This window comes from Ranitomeya imitator, chromosome 1 (assembly GCF_032444005.1).
Source record: "Ranitomeya imitator isolate aRanImi1 chromosome 1, aRanImi1.pri, whole genome shotgun sequence".
Taxonomy (NCBI): Eukaryota; Metazoa; Chordata; class Amphibia; order Anura; family Dendrobatidae; genus Ranitomeya; species Ranitomeya imitator.
The window spans coordinates 300,678,120-300,705,319 of NC_091282.1; the positions used below are offsets into that span (position 1 = coordinate 300,678,120).

The 27,200-nt window shown below is 44.4% G+C and overlaps 1 protein-coding gene across 4 annotated transcripts; it reads right to left on the reverse strand.

Moving 5' to 3' along the window:
* Window positions 1-506: 506 nt before the first annotated feature.
* KLHL22 (kelch like family member 22) lies at window positions 507-27,173 on the reverse strand. Of its 4 annotated transcripts, none has more exons than XM_069757309.1 (8): window positions 27,035-27,173; window positions 21,632-21,961; window positions 19,309-19,474; window positions 17,467-17,691; window positions 16,247-16,743; window positions 14,108-14,300; window positions 10,885-11,118; window positions 507-1,707 (listed from the first exon to the last, which is right to left on the reverse strand). In XM_069757309.1, exons 2-8 carry the CDS (start codon window positions 21,850-21,852, stop codon window positions 1,321-1,323), a joined length of 1,923 nt encoding a protein of 640 aa, XP_069613410.1. In that variant the 5' UTR covers window positions 21,853-21,961; window positions 27,035-27,173; the 3' UTR covers window positions 507-1,320. The 4 variants fall into 4 exon arrangements, with proteins under 4 accessions (XP_069613410.1, XP_069613419.1, XP_069613428.1 ...); XM_069757318.1 differs by having other exon boundaries at window positions 26,980-27,112; XM_069757327.1 differs by having other exon boundaries at window positions 26,918-27,078.
* Between the last annotated feature and the right edge of the window lie 27 nt (window positions 27,174-27,200).

The following is a 27,200-nucleotide window of genomic DNA, read 5'->3' on the forward strand; positions in this document are numbered from 1 at the left end:
ATCCCTTTTCAGCATCAGAACCTCATGTCTCCCCTCCTTTTCTTCTCTTGCCTTCCGCTGTCTAGTTTATCTGATGAGCAGGTTTTGCCTTGAATGAGTGCTGTTCCCTATGCATCTTTAGGTTTATCCCAGGGATTTTTTAGGGCTACATAGGTACAGCCACCGTGGAGCGGGGGTGCCACTTCTCGTAAACAAGTAGGGTGCCAACCTCTGATGTTAGGCAGCTTTAAGGATAGGGGAGACCTAGGACCCAAATATGGTTTTAGATTTGTATGTTGTAGAGAAGAAAGCAACGTACAACACAGAATCCGGGAAATTGTCGTTTTCAGAAGGGCGCATGCAACTTCTGGACTGCATAATGAATGGAAATTGAGCTGGTTTGCTCAACTGCTGGAAGCGCGTGTTATATGCCACTGTTTGAGTTTGCGTATATGTCAACCATATAGAGTCAACCAGTACAATAGGATAAAAAAACCAAACAAAAAAAAAAACTGAAAAGTTCAACATGCCATGCACAAATTTTTCTTTTGGCCGCTAGAAACCACCTTGTAAATAATACATATTAAAAAGGCATATACATGGGTTTACGGCTTTTTATAAAATACACAGATCAGTCATTGCAGAAAATATTTCAAGCAACTGGTCTTAACCTGCCTAGAAGACAGAGAAAACATTGTTTATTATTAAAGGCTTTAAGCACCAACATTAGTCAAGTCTGCCTCGGTGGGTTATGTAAGGATGGCGACTAGTTTGCTAAACATAAATGCAAAATCAATGACGTATGCGCCTGCAATGTGCTACAATGAAAAGCCAAGTGTTTACAACTTAAAAAAAAAAAAAAAGACAAAAACAATAAAAAAAACTCTAAATCATCCATATATAATTCAATAGTCTAGATGGGTAGGATCAACGTGTAACATGATGTGTCCAAGTGCAGATATATTTTACCATCTTAGACACTGAGGAACAGAACAGTGATTTAAATCGCACCTCCCGGAAACATTTGGCATTGTGTTGTACTTTGTGCAAAAACATTCTTAACCAAAAGCTGGGAAAATAAGACTATATGGCAGGAACATGAATGAGTGAACAGCACTACTCCATGCAGGGGACATATTTGTGGGAAGATGGCACAGTACAGGTTAGGCGAAAAAGAGATAAGAAAATATTTTGCTTATCTCTTTGGGCAGTAATGCAAAAACAATCAAAACTGTGGAGTCAAGGATAAAAAAAGGAAATCATCAAGCTATAAGGGAGAGGGTGACCGTTTCAGAAAAACTCAAAGGCAAACAATGCCGTTTTGACATGCTCAGAACAGAGTCAATCGTCTCCAGAATTATCCAAGTCCTCCCAGTCGGAAACACTGATCCCATCAGATATATGGTCACCTGAGTGCTGCTCTCTCTCCATGTAATTCATGAACAACTCTTGTGTCCAGACATCGGCATCAATGAGTATAGATCTGGGGAGAGTCAGAGCACAGGCTGCCATGCCCGAAACGTCTTCCTCCAAGTGAGGTCCTTCGTTCCATAAGTCTTTTTCTGCATCATAAATATGGACGTAATCCATGCGATTTCCACGGTTGTGTGACCTTCCTCCTAGAACATAAATTTTATTCTCAAGAACAGCGATTCCAGGCTCCCCATGGCCGGCTGGAAGGGGGGTCACCAATGACCAAAAGTCAGTCTTTGGACAATAACAGGCCACCTAAAAACAATGGAAGAGAAACATTCATGAAGAAAGCGACAAACAAAATGTACTTTTACGTCAGAATTGTAATATATAAAGCTTTGAAAAGTTAAAACACTTTGGCACAAGGCTACGCCAAAGTAGACCCCAGGCAAGACAAGGCATGACGTACCCAGCTATATATGTGCACGGGATCAATCTTTGCGCCCATTAAAGTACCTGGTAGACGGGATGGGTCATTCCCACCCATCTCTTATGACTGCTCGTAAAACCCGGCCCTGGAATGGCCTGACAACTCTCTCAGCACTATATGTGCTGGAGCATGCTTCCAAGCTCACATCACCGCAGCCAATAGCTGCGATGACACATATCTCCCCTTAAGGACTCGTCCGGCAGCCATCTTAGGCTACTTTCACACATCAGGTTTTTGCCATCAGGCACAATCCGGGGAGTTTTGAAGAAAAAAAAAAAAAAAAAAAAAACGGATCTGTTTTTTTCTCATAGAGTTGTATTAGCGCTGGATTGTGCCTGATGGCCACTCGTTTCATCCATTTTTTGCCGGATCCGTCAAAAAAAGCTGTTTCTGGCGGACGGAGGAAACGTACAGAGGAACTTTTTTTTCTGTCCGGTGTGACGGTTCCAGCGATAAACGGATGAAACAGATGCGAAATGATAAATCCGGCATCCGAATCCGGTTTTTCATGCATTCTCCATACAAATCATGCACAATTTGCTTCTCTCTCTCTCACCAGGAAGTCCAAACTCTATCCCCGGTTAATAAAAAAAAAAAAAAAAAAAAAAAAACTGATCTGTTGCATCAGTTTTTCACAATTTGCAACAGATCCGTTTTTTCAAAAATTCACTGGATCCTGCCTGACAGCAAGAAACTGATGTGTGAAAGTAGCCTAACATAATGCTTTTTTTTTAACCTCCAGATTCTTTGCATTGAATCGAATCACTGCACGTCAGTTTACGCAGGGTAAACAAACAAATCTGAAAGCTCAGTAGCCATGTGATTTCTATAACTGCCATCATAGTAACATAGTAACATAGTTAGTAAGGCCGAAAAAAGACATTTGTCCATCCAGTTCAGCCTATATTCCATCATAATAAATCCCCAGATCTACGTCCTTCTACAGAACCTAATTGTATGTGACAATATTGTTCTGCTCCAGGAAGACATCCAGGCCTCTCTTGAACCCCTCGACTGAGTTCGCCATCACCACCTCCTCAGGCAAGCAATTCCAGATTCTCACTGCCCTAACAGTAAAGAATCCTCTTCTATGTTGGTGGAAAAACCTTCTCTCCTCCAGACGCAAAGAATGCCCCCTTGTGCCCGTCACCTTCCTTGGTATAAACAGATCCTCAGCGAGATATTTGTATTGTCCCCTTATATACTTATACATGGTTATTAGATCGCCCCTCAGTCGTCTTTTTTCTAGACTAAATAATCCTAATTTCGCTAATCTTTCTGGGTATTGTAGTTCTCCCATCCCCTTTATTAATTTTGTTGCCCTCCTTTGTACTCTCTCTAGTTCCATTATATCCTTCCTGAGCACCGGTGCCCAAAACTGGACACAGTACTCCATGTGCGGTCTAACTAGGGATTTGTACAGAGGCAGTATAATGCTCTCATCATGTGTATCCAGACCTCTTTTAATGCACCCCATGATCCTGTTTGCCTTGGCAGCTGCTGCCTGGCACTGGCTGCTCCAGGTAAGTTTATCATTAACTAGGATCCCCAAGTCCTTCTCCCTGTCAGATTTACCCAGTGGTTTCCCGTTCAGTGTGTAATGGTGATATTGATTCCCTCTTCCCATGTGTATAACCTTACATTTATCATTGTTAAACCTCATCTGCCACCTTTCAGCCCAAGTTTCCAACTTATCCAGATCCATCTGTAGCAGAATACTATCTTCTCTTGTATTAACTGCTTTACATAGTTTTGTATCATCTGCAAATATCGATATTTTACTGTGTAAACCTTCTACCAGATCATTAATGAATATGTTGAAGAGAACAGGTCCCAATACTGACCCCTGCGGTACCCCACTGGTCACAGCGACCCAGTTAGAGACTATACCATTTATAACCACCCTCTGCTTTCTATCACTAAGCCAGTTACTAACCCATTTACACACATTTTCCCCCAGACCAAGCATTCTCATTTTGTGTACCAACCTCTTGTGCGGCACGGTATCAAACGCTTTGGAAAAATCGAGATATACCACGTCCAATGACTCACCGTGGTCCAGCCTATAGCTTACCTCTTCATAAAAACTGATTAGATTGGTTTGACAGGAGCGATTTCTCATAAACCCATGCTGATATGGAGTTAAACAGTTATTCTCATTGAGATAATCCAGAATAACATCCCTCAGAAACCCTTCAAATATTTTACCAACAATAGAGGTTAGACTTACTGGCCTATAATTTCCAGGTTCACTTTTAGAGCCCTTTTTGAATATTGGCACCACATTTGCTATGCGCCAGTCCTGCGGAACAGACCCCGTCGCTATAGAGTCACTAAAAATAAGAAATAATGGTTTATCTATTACATTACTTAGTTCTCTTAGTACTCGTGGGTGTATGCCATCCGGACCCGGAGATTTATCTATTTTAATCTTATTTAGCCGGTTTCGCACCTCTTCTTGGGTTAGATTGGTGACCCTTAATATAGGGTTTTCATTGTTTCTTGGGATTTCACCTAGCATTTCATTTTCCACCGTGAATACCGTGGAGAAGAAGGTGTTTAATATGTTAGCTTTTTCCTCGTCATCTACAACCATTCTTTCCTCACTATTTTTTAAGGGGCCTACATTTTCAGTTTTTATTCTTTTACTATTGATATAGTTGAAGAACAGTTTGGGATTAGTTTTACTCTCCTTAGCAATGTGCTTCTCTGTTTCCTTTTTGGCAGCTTTAATTAGTTTTTTAGATAAAGTATTTTTCTCCCTATAGTTTTTTAGAGCTTCAATGGTGCCATCCTGCTTTAGTAGTGCAAATGCTTTCTTTTTACTGTTAATTGCCTGTCTTACTTCTTTGTTTAGCCACATTGGGTTTTTCCTATTTCTAGTCCTTTTATTCCCACAAGGTATAACCCGCTTACAGTGCCTATTTAGGATGTTCTTAAACATTTCCCATTTATTATCTGTATTCTTATTTCTGAGGATATTGTCCCAGTCTACCAGATTAAGGGCATCTCTAAGCTGTTCAAACTTTGCCTTCCTAAAGTTCAATGTTTTTGTGACTCCCTGACAAGTCCCCCTAGTGAAAGACAGGTGAAACTGCACAATATTGTGGTCGCTATTTCCTAAATGCCCAACCACCTGCAGATTTGTTATTCTGTCAGGTCTATTAGATAGTATTAGGTCTAAAAGTGCTGCTCCTCTGGTTGGATTCTGCACCAATTGTGAAAGATAATTTTTCTTGGTTATTAGCAGAAACCTGTTGCCTTTATGGGTTTCACAGGTTTCTGTTTCCCAGTTAATATCCGGGTAGTTAAAGTCCCCCATAACCAGGACCTCATTATGGGTTGTAGCTTCATCTATCTGCTTTAGAAGTAGACTTTCCATGCTTTCTGTTATATTTGGGGGTTTGTAACAGACCCCAATGAGAATTTTGTTACCATTTTTCCCTCCATGAATTTCAACCCATATGGACTCGACATCCTCATTCCCTTCGCTAATATCCTCCCTTAAAGTGGACTTTAGACAAGACTTTACATAGAGACAAACCCCTCCTCCTCTCCGATTTTTACGATCCTTTCTAAACAGACTGTAACCCTGTAAGTTAACTGCCCAGTCATAGCTTTCATCTAACCATGTCTCCACTTTGATTGAAATTTAAGACGATGCATTTTTTGCACTGTGAAAATATGCAGCGTCAAATGCTCATCATGGGAACTTAAAGGGGTTTTCCTACAAACAAAAGTTAATTTTAATCAATAGATCTTGGAATACTAATTATAATTTCCACAATTGGATGTGTTTAAATAAAATGTCCCTGTGCTGAGATAATCTTATACATGTGCCCCTGCTGTGTACTGTGTAATGGCCGTGTCTGACCGTACAGAAACATGGTCTGATCATACCACAGCTCCTGGGCAGGGGGGGGATCAGCAAAAGTATACAGATAGCACAGCATGAGATCGTAGATTATTCTTTCTGTGAGGTAAAACATTGCTTAAAACAAACAGTAAAATGTTTTACCTCACAGAAAGAATCAGCAGTGATCCCATCTTGTAATGTCTGTATATTATTTTGCTTCTTCCCCTGCTCAGGAGCTGTGGTATGATCCTTGTCCCTGCCGGGTCAGACACGGCCATTACACAGTACACAGCAGGGGCACAATTAATATTCTCAGCACAGGAACATTTTGTTTAAACACATCCAATTGTGGAAATTATTATTATTCCAACATCTATTGATTAAAATATACTTTTCTTTGTTGTCCACTATTGTATTGATGGCCTATCGTCATTAATTTCTGATTAATAAATTAAGGACTGCCATTTTTATTTGCTTGTGTGTTTCAGAGCACGACACTTACACACCGCAAATACAGAAGACCCATGTCATAGAAGACTCTGGTCTGTATCTGATCCCATCTCCTATGCTTGTGGCTACCTCGGCTGTGAACTTTGCACACCCCTTGTCATGTACAATGCACAGCTGTGGGGGTCCGCAAAGGGGTGGGGGAAATCGTCTGACACCATTTTATTGCAACCCAATATCCCTACGGTGTTCAGCAGTGACAAAAGGTCAAGGCACCGGAGCGGTGGCAACAGTACCAGGGCAGCAGAAGTGACAGTAGGTATGGGCACCAGGGAAGCAGCAGTGAGAACAAGCATGGCAACCTGACATTGTATTATTAATACCTGGCTACTGACATGTCCTCACCATTGGTAGACGTCACCGCCACAGCCCTGCTGTCACCATTCTACAACGCAATGGTGGCGACATCTTCTGCTGGTGAGAAAATGTCAGCAGCTGGGCATAAATCGTACAAAATGAGGATGCCCAACGTATTGTCACCGACATTGCTTTCACATCATCAGGCTGCTCTGCTCCGAATACCGACTGAGCTCTGCTATGTAAGGCTACTTTCACACTAGCGTTTTCTGCAATCCGTCACAATGCGTCGTTTTGCAGAAAAAACGCATCCTGCAAAAGTGCTTGCAGGATGCGTTTTTTCTCCATAGACTTGTATTGACGACGCATTTGCGACGGATTGCCACACGTCGCATCCGTCGAGCGACGGATGCGTCGTGCTTTGGCGGACCGTCGGGAGCAAAAAACGCTACATGTAACGTTTTTTTGCTCCTGACAGACCTCTTTTTCTGACCGCGCATGCGCGGCCGGAACTCCGCCCCCACCTTACAATGGGGCAGCGGATGCGCCGGAGAAATGCATCCGCTGCCTCCATTGTGCAATGCGTTAAACGCTAGCGTCGGAATCTCTCCCCGACGCATTGCGACGGGGAGATTCCGACGCTAGTGTGAAAGAAGCCTTAGCTGCCTCTATGATGCGCAGGAGACAAGATGACTTTGTCACCAGCAAATGTGCTATGCAAGTTCAATTGGGTTTACAGTGCTCTGAAGCCAGTGACCAAGACCTCACTTCTACAGCACTTTGTAAAGGCGGTTGGCATAGCAGAGCTCAGTCAGGGTTCAGCGCGCACCAGCCAGATGATTTGATTCCTGGGTCCTAGCAGATTCACATCAACTCTGCTGTTCAAGCAGGTGGATGAATGTGCCTGTAACTGGGGTTAATATACCAGCCCGGGTAAGGGTATGTGTCCACGGGCCGGTTTACATCTGGATTAGCTGCGGATTGAACGCTGCATACAACCGCAGCGTTCACCCGCAGTGTCCAGATGTTACAGCATAGTGGAGGGGATTTTATGAAATCCTGTGTCCAATGTGTGTGCGTACACACCCGGCGGCCCTGCGTTTACGGACATGCGGCGCGTCTTTTTAGAAGGCAAAAGTGTCTGTTTACGCTCCGTCGCCGCAAGGTAAATCACTGGGCCCTATGCATAGGGTGCGGAGATTCCAGATATGTGCAATGGATACATCCGGAATCACCGTGCGTTCAGAAGGGAGAGGCGCTTTGGGCGGAGCGGGTTTTCCGCTCCGTCCAAAGCGCTGTAAATCCGGACAGTGGACATGCACCCTCCCTTACAGAGAAAAATCAGCAATATAAAAACCTATTTAAATGTTGTAATCCCCCATCCCCCAAGGTCTTTTATGATTCTTTGTAAGGCAAAATCTATAAAATAAGTGGAAAAAAAGCAGGAAAAAAAGAGAAACTGCCAGTCCAAATAGTTGTTTCTAGCCCCACCTTTAACCCTGCCGCCCTCCCCCTCCAAAATAAAGTTCTTAAATATAGTTTCTACAGAAAGGGGAACACAATTTAAAATGTATTAGTGGTTCTTTGCCATCGCCCCCCCCCCCCCCCTCAAAAAAAGTAAGACAGACATTTCCTTTTATGTTCAATACATTTTCCCTTTATATCAGCAGACAAATACGGTAAATTAAAACCACAAAGATTTAGGTCCCACTTATCACAAAAAAGAAGAACAACAGAGACAAGTTATTTCAGTGTCAGGTTGAGAAGTCGTTTTACAGCCCTTAAAGGTGCATGTACAAAAAAATACCAGATCATGATGGGAAAAAAATGGTCCAGTCTCTCACTGGTTAAAGTTTGCCATATTCCGCAACAGTATTTGCAGAGTGTCAGGGCTCATTACTCTGCTAAAACAGATCACTGTGGTTAGGAAATACTATTGCTAAAAAGTGTTCTTGGCCTGCAACTCTATTTAGGAATGCAGAACATGACAAAGTAACATACTTGAAGAGCAGGCCTCAGGAAAACACTGCCCACGGCATCATTGCGCCTCTGCCAGCTTGTCCTGACACCCTTCTATCACAGTCAGCATTCACTTTTCAGCTACCTTTGCCACAGATGCTCTTTTGTCAGACCAGACCGGTTCGCCTTCGCCCCCCCAAACCTCAATAAGCCTTTGCCCCCTGTGAGCCTGTATCTGGTTCATCGGATGGACTTCCTTACTTTGAACCACATTTGGTAAATACTAAGCACTATGTACTTAGAACAGCCCACCAGACCTATCTTTGTAGAGATGCTCGGACCCAGAGTTTTGTCAAATCACAATTCTTAAAATTACCGAAATCCTTACACTTGGCCAATTTTCCAGCTTCTAAGAGATCAACTTTTAGAGCTGATTATTCACATCACCCTTTGATGCTTTTAAAATGAATCTGTCAGCAGGATTTTGGTATGTAAACTACAGACACTGTCAGCTTGCTGCTGTTAAACTGATTAAAATGATACCTGGGGTGAAGAAATCCGTCTTGTGGTTCTTGTGTAATCAGTGTTAGAAGTTTTCAGTTAAAGATATGCCTGCGCTCTGGGGAGGGACTGTAGGCAGAGTCTTATCTTCCTGCTCTAAAGGTACCGTCACACATAACGATATCGTTGCTTTTTGTGACGTAGCAACGATATCGTTAAGGAAAATCGTTATGTGTGACAGCGACCAACGATCAGGCCCCTGCTGGGAGATCGTTGGTCGCTGAGGAAAGTCCAGAACTTTATTTCTTCGCTGGACTTCCCGCTGACATCGCTGGATCGGTGTGTGTGACACCGATCCAGCGATGTCTTCACTGGTAACCAGGGTAAACATCGGGTTACTAAGCGCAGGGCCGCGCTTAGTAACCCGATGTTTACCCTGGTTACCAGCGTATACGTTAAAAAAACAAACACTACATACTTACCTTCAGCTGTCTGTCCCCGGCGCTCTGCTTCTCTGCACTCCTCCTGCATCCTGTGTCAGCGCCGGCCAGCCGGAAAGCAGAGCGGTGACGTCACAGCTCTGCTTTCCGGCTGACCGGCGCCGACAGTGCAGAGGAAAGCACAGCGCCGGAGGACAGACAGCTGAAGGTAAGTATGTAGTGTTTGTTTTTTTAACGTTTACGCTGGTAACCAGGGTAAACATCGGGTTACTAAGCGCGGCCCTGCGCTTAGTAACCCAATGTTTACCCTGGTTACCGGGGACCTCGGGATCGTTGGTCGCTGGAGAGCTGTCTGTGTGACAGCTCTCCAGCGACCAAACAGTGACGCTGCAGCGATCGACATCGTTGTCGGTATCGCTGCAGCGTCGCTTAGTGTGATGGTACCTTAAGCCAGAGAAACCAAGGGAAGAGCTGCCCATAGCCCGACCATCGTCAGAGTGCTGCGTGGTCAAGCTGTCAGCGTGACCCCGCAGCTGTGACTGTGACCCACGGTAAAAAGCATACCACAGGTCACAGACGTCAGGCTGATGAGAGACTACTACTCCCATTAGCCGACGTTTGCCATAGTTTAACAGTGATAGCAGGTGCCGTTGATGAGAGGAGTCTCTCGTCAGCCGGCGCCTGTGCTCAAACTTCCAGAGTGTCCCACAGCGATCTCACTTACAGAACAGTCACATCGGGAGATGTGACTGCTCTATCCGGCCTCCGGCTACACACTGACAGGAGTGTCATTGCTCCTGCAGTGTGTAGTGCTGAGCTGCCGCGAGAGAGGTCACACCAGCTCATCAGCTGATGAGCTCTGGTTCTCTCACTTACGGCACCACAGCTTACTGAGAACTTTCTCAAGCAGCAGTAATGACATAATTGAACTCCGGTGAACTGTCACCACAGCTCAGCACTACACACCGCAGAAGCGATTACATACTCCTGTCAGCGTGTAGCCGGCTTTCCTGGACAGCAGTCCTTTAGCAAAGACACACAACCCTGGAGGATCTGCACACCTCCACACACAGACGACGTGTGAGACAAACAGGCCTCATTTTACAATGTGAACCACACCCAGGGGTGGAGATATGATGAGCAGCCGTCTCGCCCAACTCTATGCTTATGCAGTATATCTTACAAGTACAACTGTATCTAACTCAAGATGTGTTTAATGGGCCAATTGTGAAATTGGTTCTTGGTCAGAGATGAAGTTAGATTCTAAGTCCCACTGAAGACAGAGGCCAAGGTTACTGATTCTCCGCACGCTGTTATAAAATACATTGGCTTCGTACTAAATATCATTAATAAAGCAGGATGCTCATTCATTGACATTTTTAAGCTTTACAGTATCATTTAGCCATAAATGTTGTAAGGAGGGAGGGGACGCTCAAATTTACCTCCAAGATATCATGCCGAAAGCCCTCATCATCATTACTTCCTCCAATGACATACAGTTTATCCAGAAGTGTGACCATGCCATGCCATGCTCGTCGTACTGGCCCATGAGCAACACTTGTCCATTGATCTCTTTCTGGGACATAACAGCAGGTTTCTTTTAAATATGCGTGTTGCCTCCTTCCACAAGCAATGTACATCTTCCCATCCAAGGCACAGCCGGCATGTGCGTGCACCTGCAGTCAGAAGAAGCAAATTTGTGTGTAAAACCCCCATAGAATTGTGTTGTAATAAAAGATATGAGTCTTATCGATCACTTTCTCACCGATGATGAATAGACACAATTCTAGTGCGGTAAAAATAAACCAAACAACAAAATCAATAAATATATGAAGGAGCGGTGGAGTTTCATTTAACAATGTTCTCTCTTTAAGTAACCCTATCGCTGCCGTTTTTTTAATATTTTGCATCTCTGGGAGTGAGGAGAATTTTCACATTTTCAATGTGCACATATAAAACCAGTTGGAAAAAAAAAAGTTACGTTCAACCTCCGTAATTATAGATTGTCTAAAATTAGACACCGTGCGCATTGTCATAATGTCATTCAGCATTTAATACACGCAGGCACCTTTGTGCAATTTTTCCGACTAGCGTTACTTGGTCCATGGTGGCCATTATAAAGGGACTTGCATAAAAGATTTTATCCTTTTAATATATTGGTCATCATATTATATAGCACTGTGTACATACTATTGCTCATTTTGCCTTTCTACCCAGTTAATTCTTCTCTTTTCTCTGTTCTATGTAGAAACAGGAAGTCTCTTGTCCCTGCATTTATCATTCCCCTCTTCAACCCCTGACCCAGATGCTCCGTCCTCCCCCTGCCAGGGACTTTTGCAGTGATTCATGACTTGTGCAGAGAAAATTGACCTCCTGTTTCTACATAGAGCTTAGAAGGATTCATCTAGTCAGTTTTTAATAATTTAATGTCAATGACCTAATGGAAAAGAAGAATTACCGTAGCTGGGGAGAAAGGCAAAATAAGCAATTGTAAGTACACAGTGCTATATAATAGGTTAATTGCAATATATTAAGAGGATAAAAATGTTGTTTTAAGGGATGTTTTTCTCTGAAATGCAACAATGTTCCAGAGTCACACATATGTGGCTGAAATGATGCAGCCACTGTCTGATCCATGATGCTCGTGGATCAGGCAGCATTAATCCACAATCACGATCCCATTAAAGGAGTTGTTAACTACATGGGCATTGATGAATGTAATTGTTTCACCAAATAATAAGATATATATATATATACTAGATGGCAGCCCGATTCTAAAGAATCGGGAGTCTAGAATCCATATATACTTTATTCAAATGTAAGAATAATACAATTAATAAATAATAGTAAGAAAGAACAAAAATAATAGGCAGTATATGGAGAAAACACCAAACAAAAGTTCAAAATTGGTGTGAAAATGTCACTGAACCACTTCACAACTAAATATATATAGTTTTGGTAAATGGTATTATCATTTTTTTGACGAAATTCGGCAGGAGCTTGAAGAGCAACGTCACTGGGCCCGCCTCCACGCAGTAGAAACTTGCTGTGAGGTAAAAATTCAAAAATCACACCAAAATGGCGGGCGGAGTGTGTCACAGTACGGCACGTTTCTGATTGGTCGCTCGCAGCAGGCGGCAACCAATCAGACACTGGACACTGTTGACGTCACTTATCTCCGGACATTAGCTCCGGACATTAGCTCCGGACAAAGCCACGGAAGTTGGCACAAATTGCAGGAAGTAGTATTCTAGGCAATTATATATTAGATGTAAAACATGGGGCAGGTCACTGAGGGATTAGTTACCTGCCATAAGCCCATACAGATAAATATGTAAGTAAGAGCACCACAATAAGCCCCCCCCCCCCACTATAAGATTAAACAATAACCACAAGACAGGTTTCATCACCCAGGTATGATTTTAATCTGTATAACGGCGCCAACCAGACACTGTCTGTAGGTTCCCTTTAGGCCACGTTCACACGATCAGTATTTGGTCAGTATTTGTAAGCCAAAACCAGGAGTGGGTGATGAATACATTAGTGGAGACATGTTTCACTTCCACTTTTCCTCTGACTGTTCCTCTCCTGGTTTTGGCTTACAAATACTGAGGTAAAATACTGACCGTGGCTTCATATGTCCTAACTCTTCACAATTCTCTAATACACCACTACCTGTTCTGCTCCTGGAAGCTCATTTCTATGTGGACCATCTAGTTTTCGGTTAGGATTCTGGCTCTGCGACCTCCGGTTTGAAGCTGGAATCGAACGAACCGAGTAGCGCGTCATTGGTGGGGGCTGAGCTACCTCTATGAGTGACAGCAGTCCGAGCATGCATGCTAACATCAGGCTTCACTCTCCTCCTCTGACTGTATACTGCCGATGTTTTGGAGGCAGCCCAAGCCCCACCAACGACATGCGCCATACAATTCATCTGATTCTGGTATCCAGACTAAGTAGCAGAGCCAGAATCACAACGGTGGGCTACATCACCCACATAGAGATGAGCTAACAGGAGCAGGGCAGGCAATAGAAGTATATTAGAAAACCGACCGGAAGTGTTAAGACAGTAAAATGGGGTCAAATTAAAAATGGAAAATCTCTTTAAGGCCTCTTTTATATGTATGTCCCACATACGGTGAGGTCCGATGGGCGTCTCTGGTCTTGATCCAGCATCTCCTCTCTTTTTACAATCGCAGTAGTCCTTCATATGGATCAAGCATTCTACGTCATCCACGCAGTGTCCCTCAATCGCGCTCCTGCGCATGCGTACCTCTCTCTGTAATGTAGTGTGCATGCGCTGGCATAACTTCAGGATCATCGGCGCTCTCTGGCCTTTTCCGACGCATGCACATTACAGTACTTTACTCTGCCCCCGGCAGGGCAGATAGGAGACGTCTGCGTAGGAGTGGATAGGGGATTAATATAATGTACTTATCAGAGTAGTGCTGATGTCTTCATTTCAGAAGTGCTGTCCCCCGAATTACGGCAGTATGATCTGGAAGATTGTCACTGATTGAGGGACATGTGACCAGACCTGTTCATCAGGCTCTGTATGTTTTGCTTGATGTGGACAGGCAGCCCATTAAGGTTTACAAGTAAGCTGAAAAAAAAAAAAAAGAAGAAGAAAAAAAAAAAAAAAAAAAAAAAAAAAGATTTCCTTGCCTGTTTCTGAAGTGATGCCACGTATTTCCACGTGTTGGTGCAAGGATCATACCTCTCCACCTCCTTAAGCTCTTCGTGGTAATCTCTCCCTGCAATTGCATATATAAATTTCCCCAAAACACAGACAGATAGGTCAGCCCGAGCCTGTTGCATGGACTGCATTTGGAACCAGCGATTGTGCCGCGGATCGTATCTTTGAAAAAAAGATATTTCAGGTTTGCAGAAAAAAAAAAAAAAACTCAAAGTACAAATAAAATAAAATGCTGTAAGATTAGACGTTAGAAAAAAAAAAGTATACATGCTACACATAAAAGTATAACATTAAAAGAAAAACGTGGCCACTACATGGAGCGGAACCCCTTACAATGTATAACTGAAGCAGCATACACGCTTCGCTGTGACTGCATTGCTTACATGTACACAGCCAGCCAAAAGAGTCTGACATTTCATAAAAGAGCAATACAATAAATTCTAGAATTAAAGATTTTAATAAAGAAATATAATTAAAAGAAGTAGCCTCAACACGTGTCTTCAGGAGTGCACAGTTCCCCAGTCAACTGAATTCTTTGCTGCTGGAGCTCAGGCATTGTTCAAGTGACAGTTCTGGTGTCAGCAGCATTGCCCTTCTGCAGAGCTGAAGTGCTATTAGGACACATTCAGGGGTCTGATTGTATATTTGCTCTGTACTCAAATTTATAGATAAAAGTCTTTGGACAAAGGCAGAGCTCAGCAGACAGCCTGTAATTTTGGAGGACTGATAGCAGTGTTATATCAGGAGCAGTACTAACTATTCTATAGAAATTAATAGGCTGAAAAGAGGTGGCTGGGATCTAATGAGTTAATTCATCAGCCTGGAATGCACATACTGGGCCATGCTCTAGTGGTCAGTCTCATTGCCAACAACATGTACACTGATGCAAGTTAAATCATAGTAGGAGAATGACAGCAAACAGAAAAAAAAAGTAATTTGCAAATTTTCATGCTAACTACACAAATCTCATAACATGAGAACAACTCTTTAAAGGGAACCTGTCACCCCGTTTTTTGAGATTGAGCTATAAATACTGTTAAATAGGGCCTGCGCTGTGGGTTCCTATAGTGTATGTAGTGTACCCCGATTCCCCATGTATGCTGAGAAATAACTTACCAAAGTCGCCGTTTTCGCCTGTCAATCAGGCTGGTCAGGTCGGGAGGGCGTGGTGACATTGCTGGTTCTTGCTCAGCTTTACGTTGGTGGCGTAGTGGTGAACAAGCAGCGCGCGATCTGCGCTGTCATCCCTTTCGTCGGTGGGGGCGGCCATCTTCCTGGGGCCGCGCGTGCGCAGATCGAGTGCTCTGCTGCACGGGGCTTCAGGAAAATGGCCGCGGGATGCCGCGCGTGCGCATTAGAGATCGCGGCGGCCATTTTCCCAAAGCCGAGTTTGCATCTCGGCTTTGGGAAAATGGCCGCCGCGATCTCTAATGCGCACGCGCGGCATCCCGCGGCCATTTTCCTGAAGCCCCGTGCAGCAGAGCACTCGATCTGCGCACGCGCGGCCCCAGGAAGATGGCCGCCCCCACCGACGAAAGGGATGACAGCGCAGATCGCGCGCTGCTTGTTCACCACTACGCCACCAACGTAAAGCTGAGGAAGAACCAGCAATGTCACCACGCCCTCCCGACCTGACCAGCCTGATTGACAGGCGAAAACGGCGACTTTGGTAAGTTATTTCTCAGCATACATGGGGAATCGGGGTACACTACATACACTATAGGAACACACAGCGCAGGCCCTATTTAACAGTATTTATAGCTCAATCTCAAAAAACGGGGTGACAGGTTCCCTTTAAGTAAAGACCATTAACTTAAGAACTCTCTTGCTACCAATTAGTATCAACAGGTATTGGCAAAGGGAAATTCTCCTTTGACTGTTCTGCTATAAATTGCAGCTATGTCATAAATCGATCAATAAACAAACACATTCACACATATACATTATTAAGCTAGGTTCTGGTAAGGGTATAATAATATGGTAATCTTGTTAATTCAACACATGGTTAATAATATAAGGAGTAACAAAAAAATTATTAAAGTTGATGTATATACAGAAAAATACTGATCATATAAGAGGCCGAACTGAAAAATTAAATATACCCTTACCTCCAGCATCTCGCTTCGGCACGGTACCCTCTCACGTTGTTGTCTCCCCCAATCAAATAGACAAAGTTATTGAATACAGCAATGCCTTGGTTAGACATTCGAGGTGCCTGAGGAGCAGTTAGCGGCTTCCATTCCCCAGTCATCAAAGGATTCCAATATTTGGCTTGATCGCTGAGTACAGTGTAGGGGGTAGAATACATGCCTCCGAAGCCCACTACACAGTTGATCTCTGAACGCAGTTGTGTGTGGGGCCCCTGTAGGACTGGTTGCATGATTTCATTCTTGTGATATTCCAATGCATTGGATACCGTCACTTTGAGGGGACATGGTCCCAACTTGTCATGTAACCTTTGTAGGACTGGCAACTCCATCAAGGGAAAACGAACAGTTTCTAGTAACTTTGGAGACTCAGACAGGCTCACCTGGTCTGTTTCCACTTGCTCTGCCGTGTAATGATAAAGCAAAGCCCCCTCATACACCTCATTTTCAGAGCCTACCTGAAAACAAATGTAATGCAGTGCATGGGATCAATATGTCAGTACCAGTTGTTCAAGCTATCAATATTGGATGAATGGGAACCATCATTACTTATACAGCCACCAGTGTTATGCCGGATAGCCACAGGATTTTATAGGTGTCACTTTATGAAATGTACCCTGAAATAGGAGATGCTCGCTCTGATCAATCTCTTGTGGGTGGTCCCAGGCTCCTCCAGAGGCATGTAGTCTTGGCTAGGACATGCACAGATAGAGCCGAGGCCAGTGCACCTTGCGATGTCACGGTGGCTGGCTTCTATTCATATAGCCAAGCCTGGAGAAGCTCAAAGCAAACTTGGAGCAATACACAGGATCCGTCCAGGTCTTCACCAGTAGCACACACTACTTTAGTATTTTATGCTTAAAGTGACTTTGGAAACCTACTATCATCCTGTGTAAAACTATGGGGACAATTTATGGGCTGTAGATGTAGTGGCAAATTCCCTTTAAATCCTTCATTGTATGATTCTCCTCTTCTCACTGCTTATAATACACTTATGCATCAATACCACCAGTGAGGCTATTACTTTGCTCAAACCCAGACATAACTGAAGCCATAGTTACTACTATATGTGCTGCCTACGACTACGTGTAAGTGACCGGCAATATGATTTGTGCTGGTTCTCGTATCTTCTATCACTTCTCGGACAGGAGAAGCAGCAGGAGCCATGTCTGACAGCTTACCTCCAGCCGGTTACTGCTAAGCAGAGAGAACACTTTTTCCAGGGGGAGCTGTCTGTATATTTGAGTACGGGAAAAAGTTATAAAATTTTTCAGCACAAAGGTATCCAGCTCTTCACTAAGTTGGTGTAGGTGGAATAGCTCCGCTAGCTTGTACATCTCAACGACATTTTCCTCATCCACCCAGGAGATAAGGAAATCACAGCAAAAGCTGATGACTTCAGATATCTGAGAAAACAAAAAGCCCAAGAATAAACGAATCAGAAAATCTGATCGGCAGGAATCACAAACCTGAGAAGAACATAAACACCGGCATAATGGAGAGTATTCAGTCTACATACAGAATGGATCTACATCATGAGGAGGAGACAAGATTGATTTTTTATGAAAAAAAATCAAGAACAAATGCAATGTAAATGTGTACTGTTCTTCACTGAAGGTTTCATCCAGTGAAACGACAATTGGATTAAGAAAAAAAAAAAAAAAAAAGCATGTATGTATGTGTGCTTTCCATCCCTTGGTTGAACTTGATGGACATTTTGTCTTCTGGCCTCACAGCTAATGTCAATGTAGACAGCAAAAGACTGCTGATCCCAGTGATTGGCTGCAGTGGTCATGTGCTAAAGATGGGACATAGCCCTGCAAATACATGGGACAAGAGGTGCTGGAGAAGCATGGGATCCAAAAGTTATTGTTAGTTTACAGCATTTCCTGCCTTCAAGTCAATTTTACAAAAATGAATAAAATAGTAGACGTCACAGGAAAACATAAATGTAAAACAACCCAGGTAATCGGGTCTAGGGAATGGGCTCTATAGTCCCTAGTTCAACCCTAAAGTATCCCTACCTGTCCGCTGAGGTTGGCACTCTTAATGTGAACGATGTGGCGCCCCTGCATAACGTGAACTAACCCTATTGATCTTTATAAGACCCTGTTCCTGAATTGAGCACCTCTTATGAGGACCAATAGGATCAGCCCAATATGAGCGGGGGCGCCACATCATTCTCATTGGGGTGCCAACCTCAGCAGACAGGAAGGGGTACTTTAGGGTTGAACTAGGGACTATATAGAGCCCATTCCCTAAACCAGATTACCTGGGTTATTTTACTTTTATATATGTTGTTCCATGGTTTTTCCAGTTTTGCTTACTTGATAAGAGCCATGCTACTTATCCTCCTGTTTTTCTTTACGACAATTTTTCCTGGTCTTGGACAACTCCTTTGATTACCGTATGTGCAGAACTTTAGATATTTACTTTTTGTGCATCTAAAATGCCTACAGAAGCACTCCTACTTAAGACTGTGATGGTTCCTAGACATTCTAGTACACTGGTGTCTCCTGACTTTCTAGACCAGTAGAGGTTGGAGGATACAGGAGAAGTGGATGTGCTTGGTATCAGGAACTCCTATAGAAGTCACTTGATTTTTTCCAATTTGTGGCTGCATGGCTAATTGCATGGGGGTCAAAGGATACTTTCTCCCAATGGGTGGGTGTCTTATAAAAGGGAACCATTTATGGATGGAATTATTTTATTCATATTACTTCCTATTTTATGGGAATATCCTTATCTCTTTAAACATTATTTGCTTTTAGCAGGAAAATCCATTTATTTTCTCCAAGACTTCATTTTAGCTTTGTCGACCCCACAATGCTTATTATATACGTTTGATCCCATTTGTCCCAAGTCATAAGGAGGTAAAGAAGCTTATATGTAATATATGATCCATCATCTATCAGCAAAAACATTTTAAAAATTATTTTCTTATTATTAATTCACAGTAAAGAAAACCTGTTTTTATCTTTGTTAGAATTGGTAACAATAATTCCATTTTGCTTTGTGCCCACCTGAAGCTGGCAAGCGGCGGCAAGTATCTCCTGCACATTGTGAATGCCAAGTTCCAGTTCAGAGGTGTATATGAAATCCAGAATCTTGCACATGGCATCATAAGTAATACCATGGATCTGCACCTCATGTTGATCTTTTTCTCTCAAGCCTCCTGCAAACATCCCCCTGTTAAAACACATTACTTCTATAATTCAGTATTTGAAACCATCACATCTTACTTTCAAACTACTGTAATTTTGGACTAATAGAAGAGAAAAAGAAAAAACAGCCCAATTTTGAATAGTATTTTATTCATAGTAAAATAGTTAGTGAGGCCGAAAAAAGACATTTGTCCATCCAGTTCAGCCTATATTCCATCATAATAAATCCCCAGATCTACGTCCTTCTACAGAACCTAATAATTGTATGATACAATATTGTTCTGCTCCAGGAAGACATCCAGGCCTCTCTTGAACCCCTCGACTGAGTTCGTCATCACCACCTCCTCAGGCAAGCAATTCCAGATCCTCACTGCCCTAACAGTAAAGAATCCTCTTCTATGTTGGTGGAAAAACCTTCTCTCCTCCAGACGCAAAGAATGCCCCCTTGTGCCCGTCACCTTCCTTCAATGTGCGATTCATTTTTTTTCATAGATCCATTCAATTGAATGAAGATACTGATCTACAAATCAGTCCAAGGTAGAACATCTCTCATTTTCGTTTTTTTTTTTTTTTTTTGTCAGTTGATCAGCAAAAAAAAAAAAGAAGAAAACAGATATGAGAGCATATCCATAGATGCCAATGGGCACATGTTCTATCCGTGAAAAACACAGATGAGTAAAACAGCAATAGATTGTGGGCCCACGTCAGATGGTTCCTGCAATGTACAGGCAGTTGCCTCTGGCAGACAGTAAAAAAAACAAAAAAAAAAAAAACAACCTACATTAAAAACATCCCAGAAGACCGTAACTGAGCAATAATTCCCAGTACTGCTGTTCTAGACTAAAGCTGGCCATATAATTAAAGATCTGTTGGGTGAATGACCGTTTAGATGACAGCTATCTTCTCTTCCCCGACCTCACCTTCCAGCTCTCTTCCCCGACCTCACCTTCCAGCTATCTTCCCCGACCTCACCTTCCAGCTATCTTCCCCGACCTCACCTTCCAGCTATCTTCCCCGACCTCACCTTCCAGCTATCTTCCCCGACCTCACCTTCCAGCCATCTTCCCCGACCTCACCTTCCAGCTATCTTCCCCGACCTCACCTTCCAGCCATCTTCCCCGACCTCACCTTCCAGCCATCTTCCCCGACCTCACCTTCCAGCCATCTTCCCCGACCTCACTTTCCAGCCATCTTCCCCGACCTCACCTTCCAGCTATCTTCCCTGACCTCACCTTCCAGCTATTTTCCCTAATTTCACCTTCCAGCTATCTTCCCTGACCTCACCTTCCCACACCATCAGCCGAGTGCTCCTGTGTCCTACTTTAGGCTAAGTTCCCACGATGAGTTTTAGCTGAGTTTTTGGTGTTGCAAATTTTATGTATACCGTACATTAAGTAACATAGGTTACTTGCATTTTTTTCAAAAGTACGCAGCTTAAAAAAAACTCACCAAAAGCTCATCATGGGAACACAGCCTTATAGAGCCTGCTGGTAGAATCGTCTGCCATCAGCTAATCTACTCACCAAACAAAAGGATCAGGCGATTGAATCCCAACCGCCAATGCCTGTAACACCCGACATAATGGGTCATAATGGGTCAGGGGACAGGTGCCGAATATGGCGAGCTCGTTCCAGCTTTATCTAATGTGTATGGGGGCACTGGTAGAAAGACGAGGGGAGGTACACATTAAACTAAACATACCTTAGCTTTCATATTTTGTGAGAGGGATCATTTTCCTCACACCACAAAGACTTCAGAAATGGTTGTCAACAGCCTAAAACTTTCAGCACTTCTTGCCTGTGGGTTCCAGTTATGGCACTCTCCACAAGCATACTTTGTATTTTCCAATTTTGAAGCACTTCTGAAAATATTACAGTATTCAAAAATATTGTGATTCCAATCATAAGAACAGTGGATTTTAACATCCATCAACCTACAAGGAAAAGTCATTCTATGGAATGAGAAAAACAGCACTTTGCTATCTCCGGCAGTCCCATAGTCAATGTATAGAGCGATGACATAAATTGTGTGTCCCTTGCGTCATACAAGCAGGGCACTTCAGAATCTTGGCATCAGCAGCAGTGGGATCCACAGTGATGGGTTCTGTGGAAGTAACCCAGCTGGAACAACCCCTTTAATGCAAGACAAACGCAAAAAGCAGACATTGTAGAATAAACTATACCTGAAATAATCACAAGACGCAGCCAAGAGGATGCGATGAGCCTCCACACATCTTCCTTCCAGCTTGAGGACCACGTCAAATAAGATTCCTCCATTTCGGAGCCCAACAAGACCGTCCAGAAGAGTTTGTGAGTGCTGCGTACTCCTATATATAGTGTTTTGTGGAAGCGGCTGCTCCTTGGACACATGACTAGGTTTCACAACTTCATGATCCTCTGCCATTGTTGCAGTTTGAACTCAGACCTGGAATTTGTGTCAGTATCTCATCCATATGAAACATATAGAACCAGTTCTGTGACCTTAGATTCCGGATAGATCGGTATCAGTTTTACTGTAAGAATAAATAAAAGTCATTGTATGCCATGCAGATAATAACCGCCATAAAAGGTTAAAGGGGTTTTCCAGGCTGAAATGAAAAGTCTGCTGTCAGTCTATGTGATTACACAATTGTGACAGTAGGCAATGCGCTCACTGTCACGACTCCCCTGCATTCGCTGTCAAATGACTGCATACTTGCCGACATGTCCCAACTAGAGTCAATGAGCGAAGGGCAGGAGTCTAGTTGGCAAGTGACCGAAAGAATTAAAATTGCATAAAGGCAAATGACCACGCAGCGAATACAGGGGAATCATGACAGTGTGTGCTTTACACATGATCACGACATGCCTTCCACTACATTATGTGTTTTGAAGACAAACATTTTGGTCTGCTACAAATGCTGTAGTCTTGTGGTAAGGCAGAAGCCAAATGAGAGTACGAAACAATCAGAATTTAATCCAGAAAACTTTTTCATCTGCGTTAGATACTTCACAGCACAGTACGCTGTAACAGCTGACCGCATTGATGAGAGACGGAGCGCTACGCTCTCCCCCATCATCCCCTCCTCAGCGTCTGACATCACCAACGCTGACACGGGGTCGCGATGACATCACTGCTCGGCGCCTGCGGTCCGGAGATGTGTGGGCGCTCAGGGCATCGAAGAAACGAGGAGGAGAGGTAAGTATTGGATTTATTGTTTTTATGGGGCATTATACTATAGAGTCTGACTGTGAGTGCAGTATACTATAGAGTCTGCCCATGGGAAGTGCAGTATACCATAGTCTGCCTGTGCGTATGTGAGTGCATTATACTATAGAGTCTGCCCATGAGAGGTGCAGTATATTATAGAGTCTGCCTGTGTGTGTGTGGGTGCATTATACTATAGAGTCTGCCCATGAGATGTGCAGTATACTGTAGAGTCTGCCTGTGCGTGTGTGGTGCATTATACTATAAAGTCTGCTTATGGGAAGTGCAGTATACTATAGAGTTTGCCCATGGGAAGTACAGTATACCATAGTCTGCCTGTGTGTGTGTGTGTGTGGGTGCATTATACTATAGAGTCTGCCCATGAGATGTGCAGTATACTGTAGAGTCTGCCTGTGCGTGTGTGGTGCATTATACTATAAAGTCAGCTTATGGGAAGTGCAGTATACTATAGAGTCTGCCTGTGCGTGTGTGTATGGGTGAATTATACTATAGAGTCTGCCCGTGGGAAGTGTAGTATGCTATAGAGTTTGCCTATGGGGGGTGCAATATACTATAGAGTTTGCCCATGGGAAGAGCAGTATACTATAGAGTCTGCCCATGCGTGCGTGCATGTGTGTGTGTGGGGCATTATACTATAAAGTCTGCTTATGGGAAGAGCAGTATACTATAGAGTCTGCCCATGCGTGCGTGCATGTGTGTGTGTGGGGGGGGGGGCATTATACTATAAAGTCTGCTTATGGGAAGTGCAGTATACTATAGAGTTTGCCCATGGGAAGTGCAGTATACCATAGTCTGCCTGTGCGTGTGTGTGTGTGTGGGTGCATTATACTATAGAGTCTGCCCATGGGAAGTGCAGTATACCATAGTCTGCATGTGCGTGTGTGTGGGTGCATTATACCAGAGGTCCCCAACTCCAGTCCTCAAGGCCCACCAACAGGTCATGTTTTCAGGATTTCCTTTGCATTGCACAGGTGATGCAATTATTACCTGGGCAAGACTAAGGAAATCCTGAAAACATGACATGTTGGTGGGCCTTGAGGACTGGAGTTGGGGACCTCTGCATTATACTATAGAGTCTGCCCATGAGATGTGCAGTATACTGTAGAGTCTGCCTGTGCGTGTGTGGTGCATTATACTATAAAGTCTGCTTATGGGAAGAGCAGTATACTATAGAGTCTGCCCATGCGTGCGTGCATGTGTGTGTGTGGGGGGGGGGGCATTATACTATAAAGTCTGCTTATGGGAAGTGCAGTATACTATAGAGTTTGCCCATGGGAAGTGCAGTATACCATAGTCTGCCTGTGCGTGTGTGTGTGTGTGGGTGCATTATACTATAGAGTCTGCCCATGGGAAGTGCAGTATACCATAGTCTGCATGTGCGTGTGTGTGTGTGTGGGTGCATTATACTATAGAGTCTGCCCATGAGATGTGCAGTATACTGTAGAGTCTGCCTGTGCGTGTGTGGTGCATTATACTATAAAGTCTGCTTATGGGAAGTGCAGTATACTATAGAGTCTGCCTGTGCGTGTGTGTATGGGTGAATTATACTATAGAGTCTGCCCGTGGGAAGTGTAGTATGCTATAGAGTTTGCCTATGGGGGGTGCATTATACTATAGAGTTTGCCCATGGGAAGAGCAGTATACTATAGAGTCTGCCCATGCCTGCGTGCATGTGTGTGTGTGTGTGTGTGGGGGGGCATTATACTATAAAGTCTGCCTATGGGAAGTGCATTATACTATACTATAGAGTCTGCGTGTGTGTGTTGGGTCATTAATTTGTAAAGCGCTGCGGAATATGTTGGCGCTATATAAATAAAAATTATTATTATTATTATTATTATACTATAGTCTCCAAATGGGGAGTGCAGTATACTATAGAGTCTGCCTGTGTGTTGGGGGAGGGGGCATTATTCTATAGAGTCTGCCTATGGGGAGTGCATTATACTATAGAGTCTGCCTGTGCGGAGTGCATTATACTATAGACTCTGCCTATGGGGGGTGCATTATACAATATAGAGTCTGCCTATGGGTTCAAATCCACACAGGGCAATATTACTTTTTACGGGAAAAATGTGTGCACTGCTGTCAAGGGCACTTGCGCCCAGGATTACTATATTCTAGAGGGTTGCTTTAGAATTTAGAAGGCACAGAGAACTACACAGCAGGTGCAGTAATAGGGTCACATACGGCAGCAGCGGCTCAGTATTGGGGTATCAGGGGAAGTAATAGGGACACATACGGCAGCAGCGGCTCAGTATTGGGGTATCAGGTGGAGTAATAGGGTCATATACGGCAGCAGCGGCTCAGTATCGGGGTATCAGGGGAAGTAATAGGGACAGATTCGGCAGCAGCGGCTCAGTATTGGGGTATCAGGTGGAGTAATAGGGTCATATACGGCAGCAGCGGCTCAGTATTGGGGTATAAGGTGGAGTAATAGGGTCATATACGGCAGCAGCGGCTCAGTATCGGGGTATCAGGTGCAGTAATAGGGACAGATACGGCAGCAGCGGCTCAGTATTGGGGTATCAGGGGAAGTAATAGGGACACATACGGCAGCAGCGGCTCAGTATTGGGGTATCAGGTGGAGTAATAGGGTCATATACGGCAGCAGCGGCTCAGTATTGGGGTATCAGGTGGAGTAATAGGGTCATATACGGCAGCAGCGGCTCAGTATCGGGGTATCAGGGGAAGTAATAGGGACAGATTCGGCAGCTGCGGCTCAGTATTGGGGTATCAGGTGCAGTAATAGGGACACATACGGCAGCAGCGGCTCAGTATTGGGGTATCAGGTGCAGTAATAGGGACACATACGGCAGCAGCGGCTCAGTATTGGGGTATCAGGTGGAGTAATAGGGTCATATACGGCAGCAGCGGCTCAGTATTGGGGTATCAGGTGGAGTAATAGGGTCATATACGGCAGCAGCGGCTCAGTATCGGGGTATCAGGGGAAGTAATAGGGACACATACGGCAGCAGCGGCTCAGTATTGGGGTATCAGGGGAAGTAATAGGGACAGATACGGCAGCAGCGGCTCAGTATTGGGGTATCAGGTGCAGTAATAGGGACAGATACGGCAGCAGCGGCTCAGTATTGGGGTATCAGGTGGAGTAATAGGGTCATATACGGCAGCAGCGGCTCAGTATTGGGGTATCAGGGGAAGTAATAGGGACACATACGGCAGCAGCGGCTCAGTATTGGGGTATCAGGGGAAGTAATAGGGACACATACGGCAGCAGCGGCTCAGTATCGGGGTATCAGGTGCAGTAATAGGGATAGATACGGCAGCAGCGGCTCAGTATTGGGGTATCAGGTGGAGTAATAGGGTCATATACGGCAGCAGCGGCTCAGTATTGGGGTATCAGGTGGAGTAATAGGGTCATATACGGCAGCAGCGGCTCAGTATTGGGGTATCAGGGGTAGTAATAGGGACACATACGGCAGCAGCGGCTCAGTATCGGGGTATCAGGTGCAGTAATAGGGACAGATACGGCAGCAGCGGCTCAGTATTGGGGTATCAGGTGGAGTAATAGGGTCATATACGGCAGCAGCGGCTCAGTATTGGGGTATCAGGTGGAGTAATAGGGTCATATACGGCAGCAGCGGCTCAGTATTGGGGTATCAGGGGTAGTAATAGGGACACATACGGCAGCAGCGGCTCAGTATTGGGGTATCAGTAGGATGAGGAGTTTGTGCAGGTTGGGAATAGATGGTGATGGGGCTGGAATGTGAGAAGTGAAACGTGTCTTTGTTGTATTCTTTGCAGACGAGTTGTAGCTGGAAGAAGTTGTCATGTCGGTCTGGGCCAAATGGAAAAGACGGGAAAAGTGACGATTCCATCATAAAGAACGTCAGTGGTAAGTCATTCTATAACTGTGCTGTGATCTCTTATATGTTCTGTAGGGCTGGTATCTACCACTGACCATATGGCGGTAATATCCATGCTGGTCTTTATATAGAGATTATCTTCAGTAACAGCGCGGTCATCTGCTGAGGTTCTCCTCCACTATTAGGGGGGCGTCATCGAGTTGTAATCAAGGTTACCTGTTAGGGGCCCACTCAGAAGCTTCGCCCCCCCTGGACCTAAACCCTAGCCACCTGTGCAGTGCAGACAGAGCTCGTCACTGAGGAGGCTGCGGAAGGTGAGGGAGTGAAAGTGAAAGGGCGGAAAGTTAAAGTCACTATCTCACCAGTAAATCCAGCCCTGGGGACCCCGTACAGGACCCCGGGTCACTACAGAGCCCGCAGCTGGCACCATTACTCACTGGAGTCCTAGCTATAAGGGGCAGCGATTGGGCTCCAGTGCGGCAGCCATGGATGTGTCTACCTGCGGCCATATGACCGGCGCTTCCTCCCCAGGCGCCCTGCGTAGCTCCTCTCACCTGGCACCGTGGTGCCGATACCTGAGCGTCACTTCCGCAAACATGGCGTCACCCGGGAGACAGGCTGCGAGGAGACACACGTCACACTACAGGAATAGCCCGGTGTGACCGCCGGTCCGAGCGCTGCCACTCACAAGCTGAGTGAGCACGGAACAGCTGACCAATC

Bases quoted from the DNA above. Each gene is read 5' to 3' on its own strand.
- KLHL22 (XM_069757309.1), bottom strand. From the start codon at position 21,852: ATGGCAGAGGATCATGAAGTTGTGAAACCTAGTCATGTGTCCAAGGAG. The intron at 11,119-14,107 runs GCAAGGAAATCT...TTCTGACTGCAG, and splicing joins TGGCATCACTTCAGAAACAG to GTGCACGCACATGCCGGCTG. The intron at 1,708-10,884 runs GTAAATTTGAGC...CATTGTTTTTAG, and splicing joins TTCGGCATGATATCTTGGAG to GTGGCCTGTTATTGTCCAAA.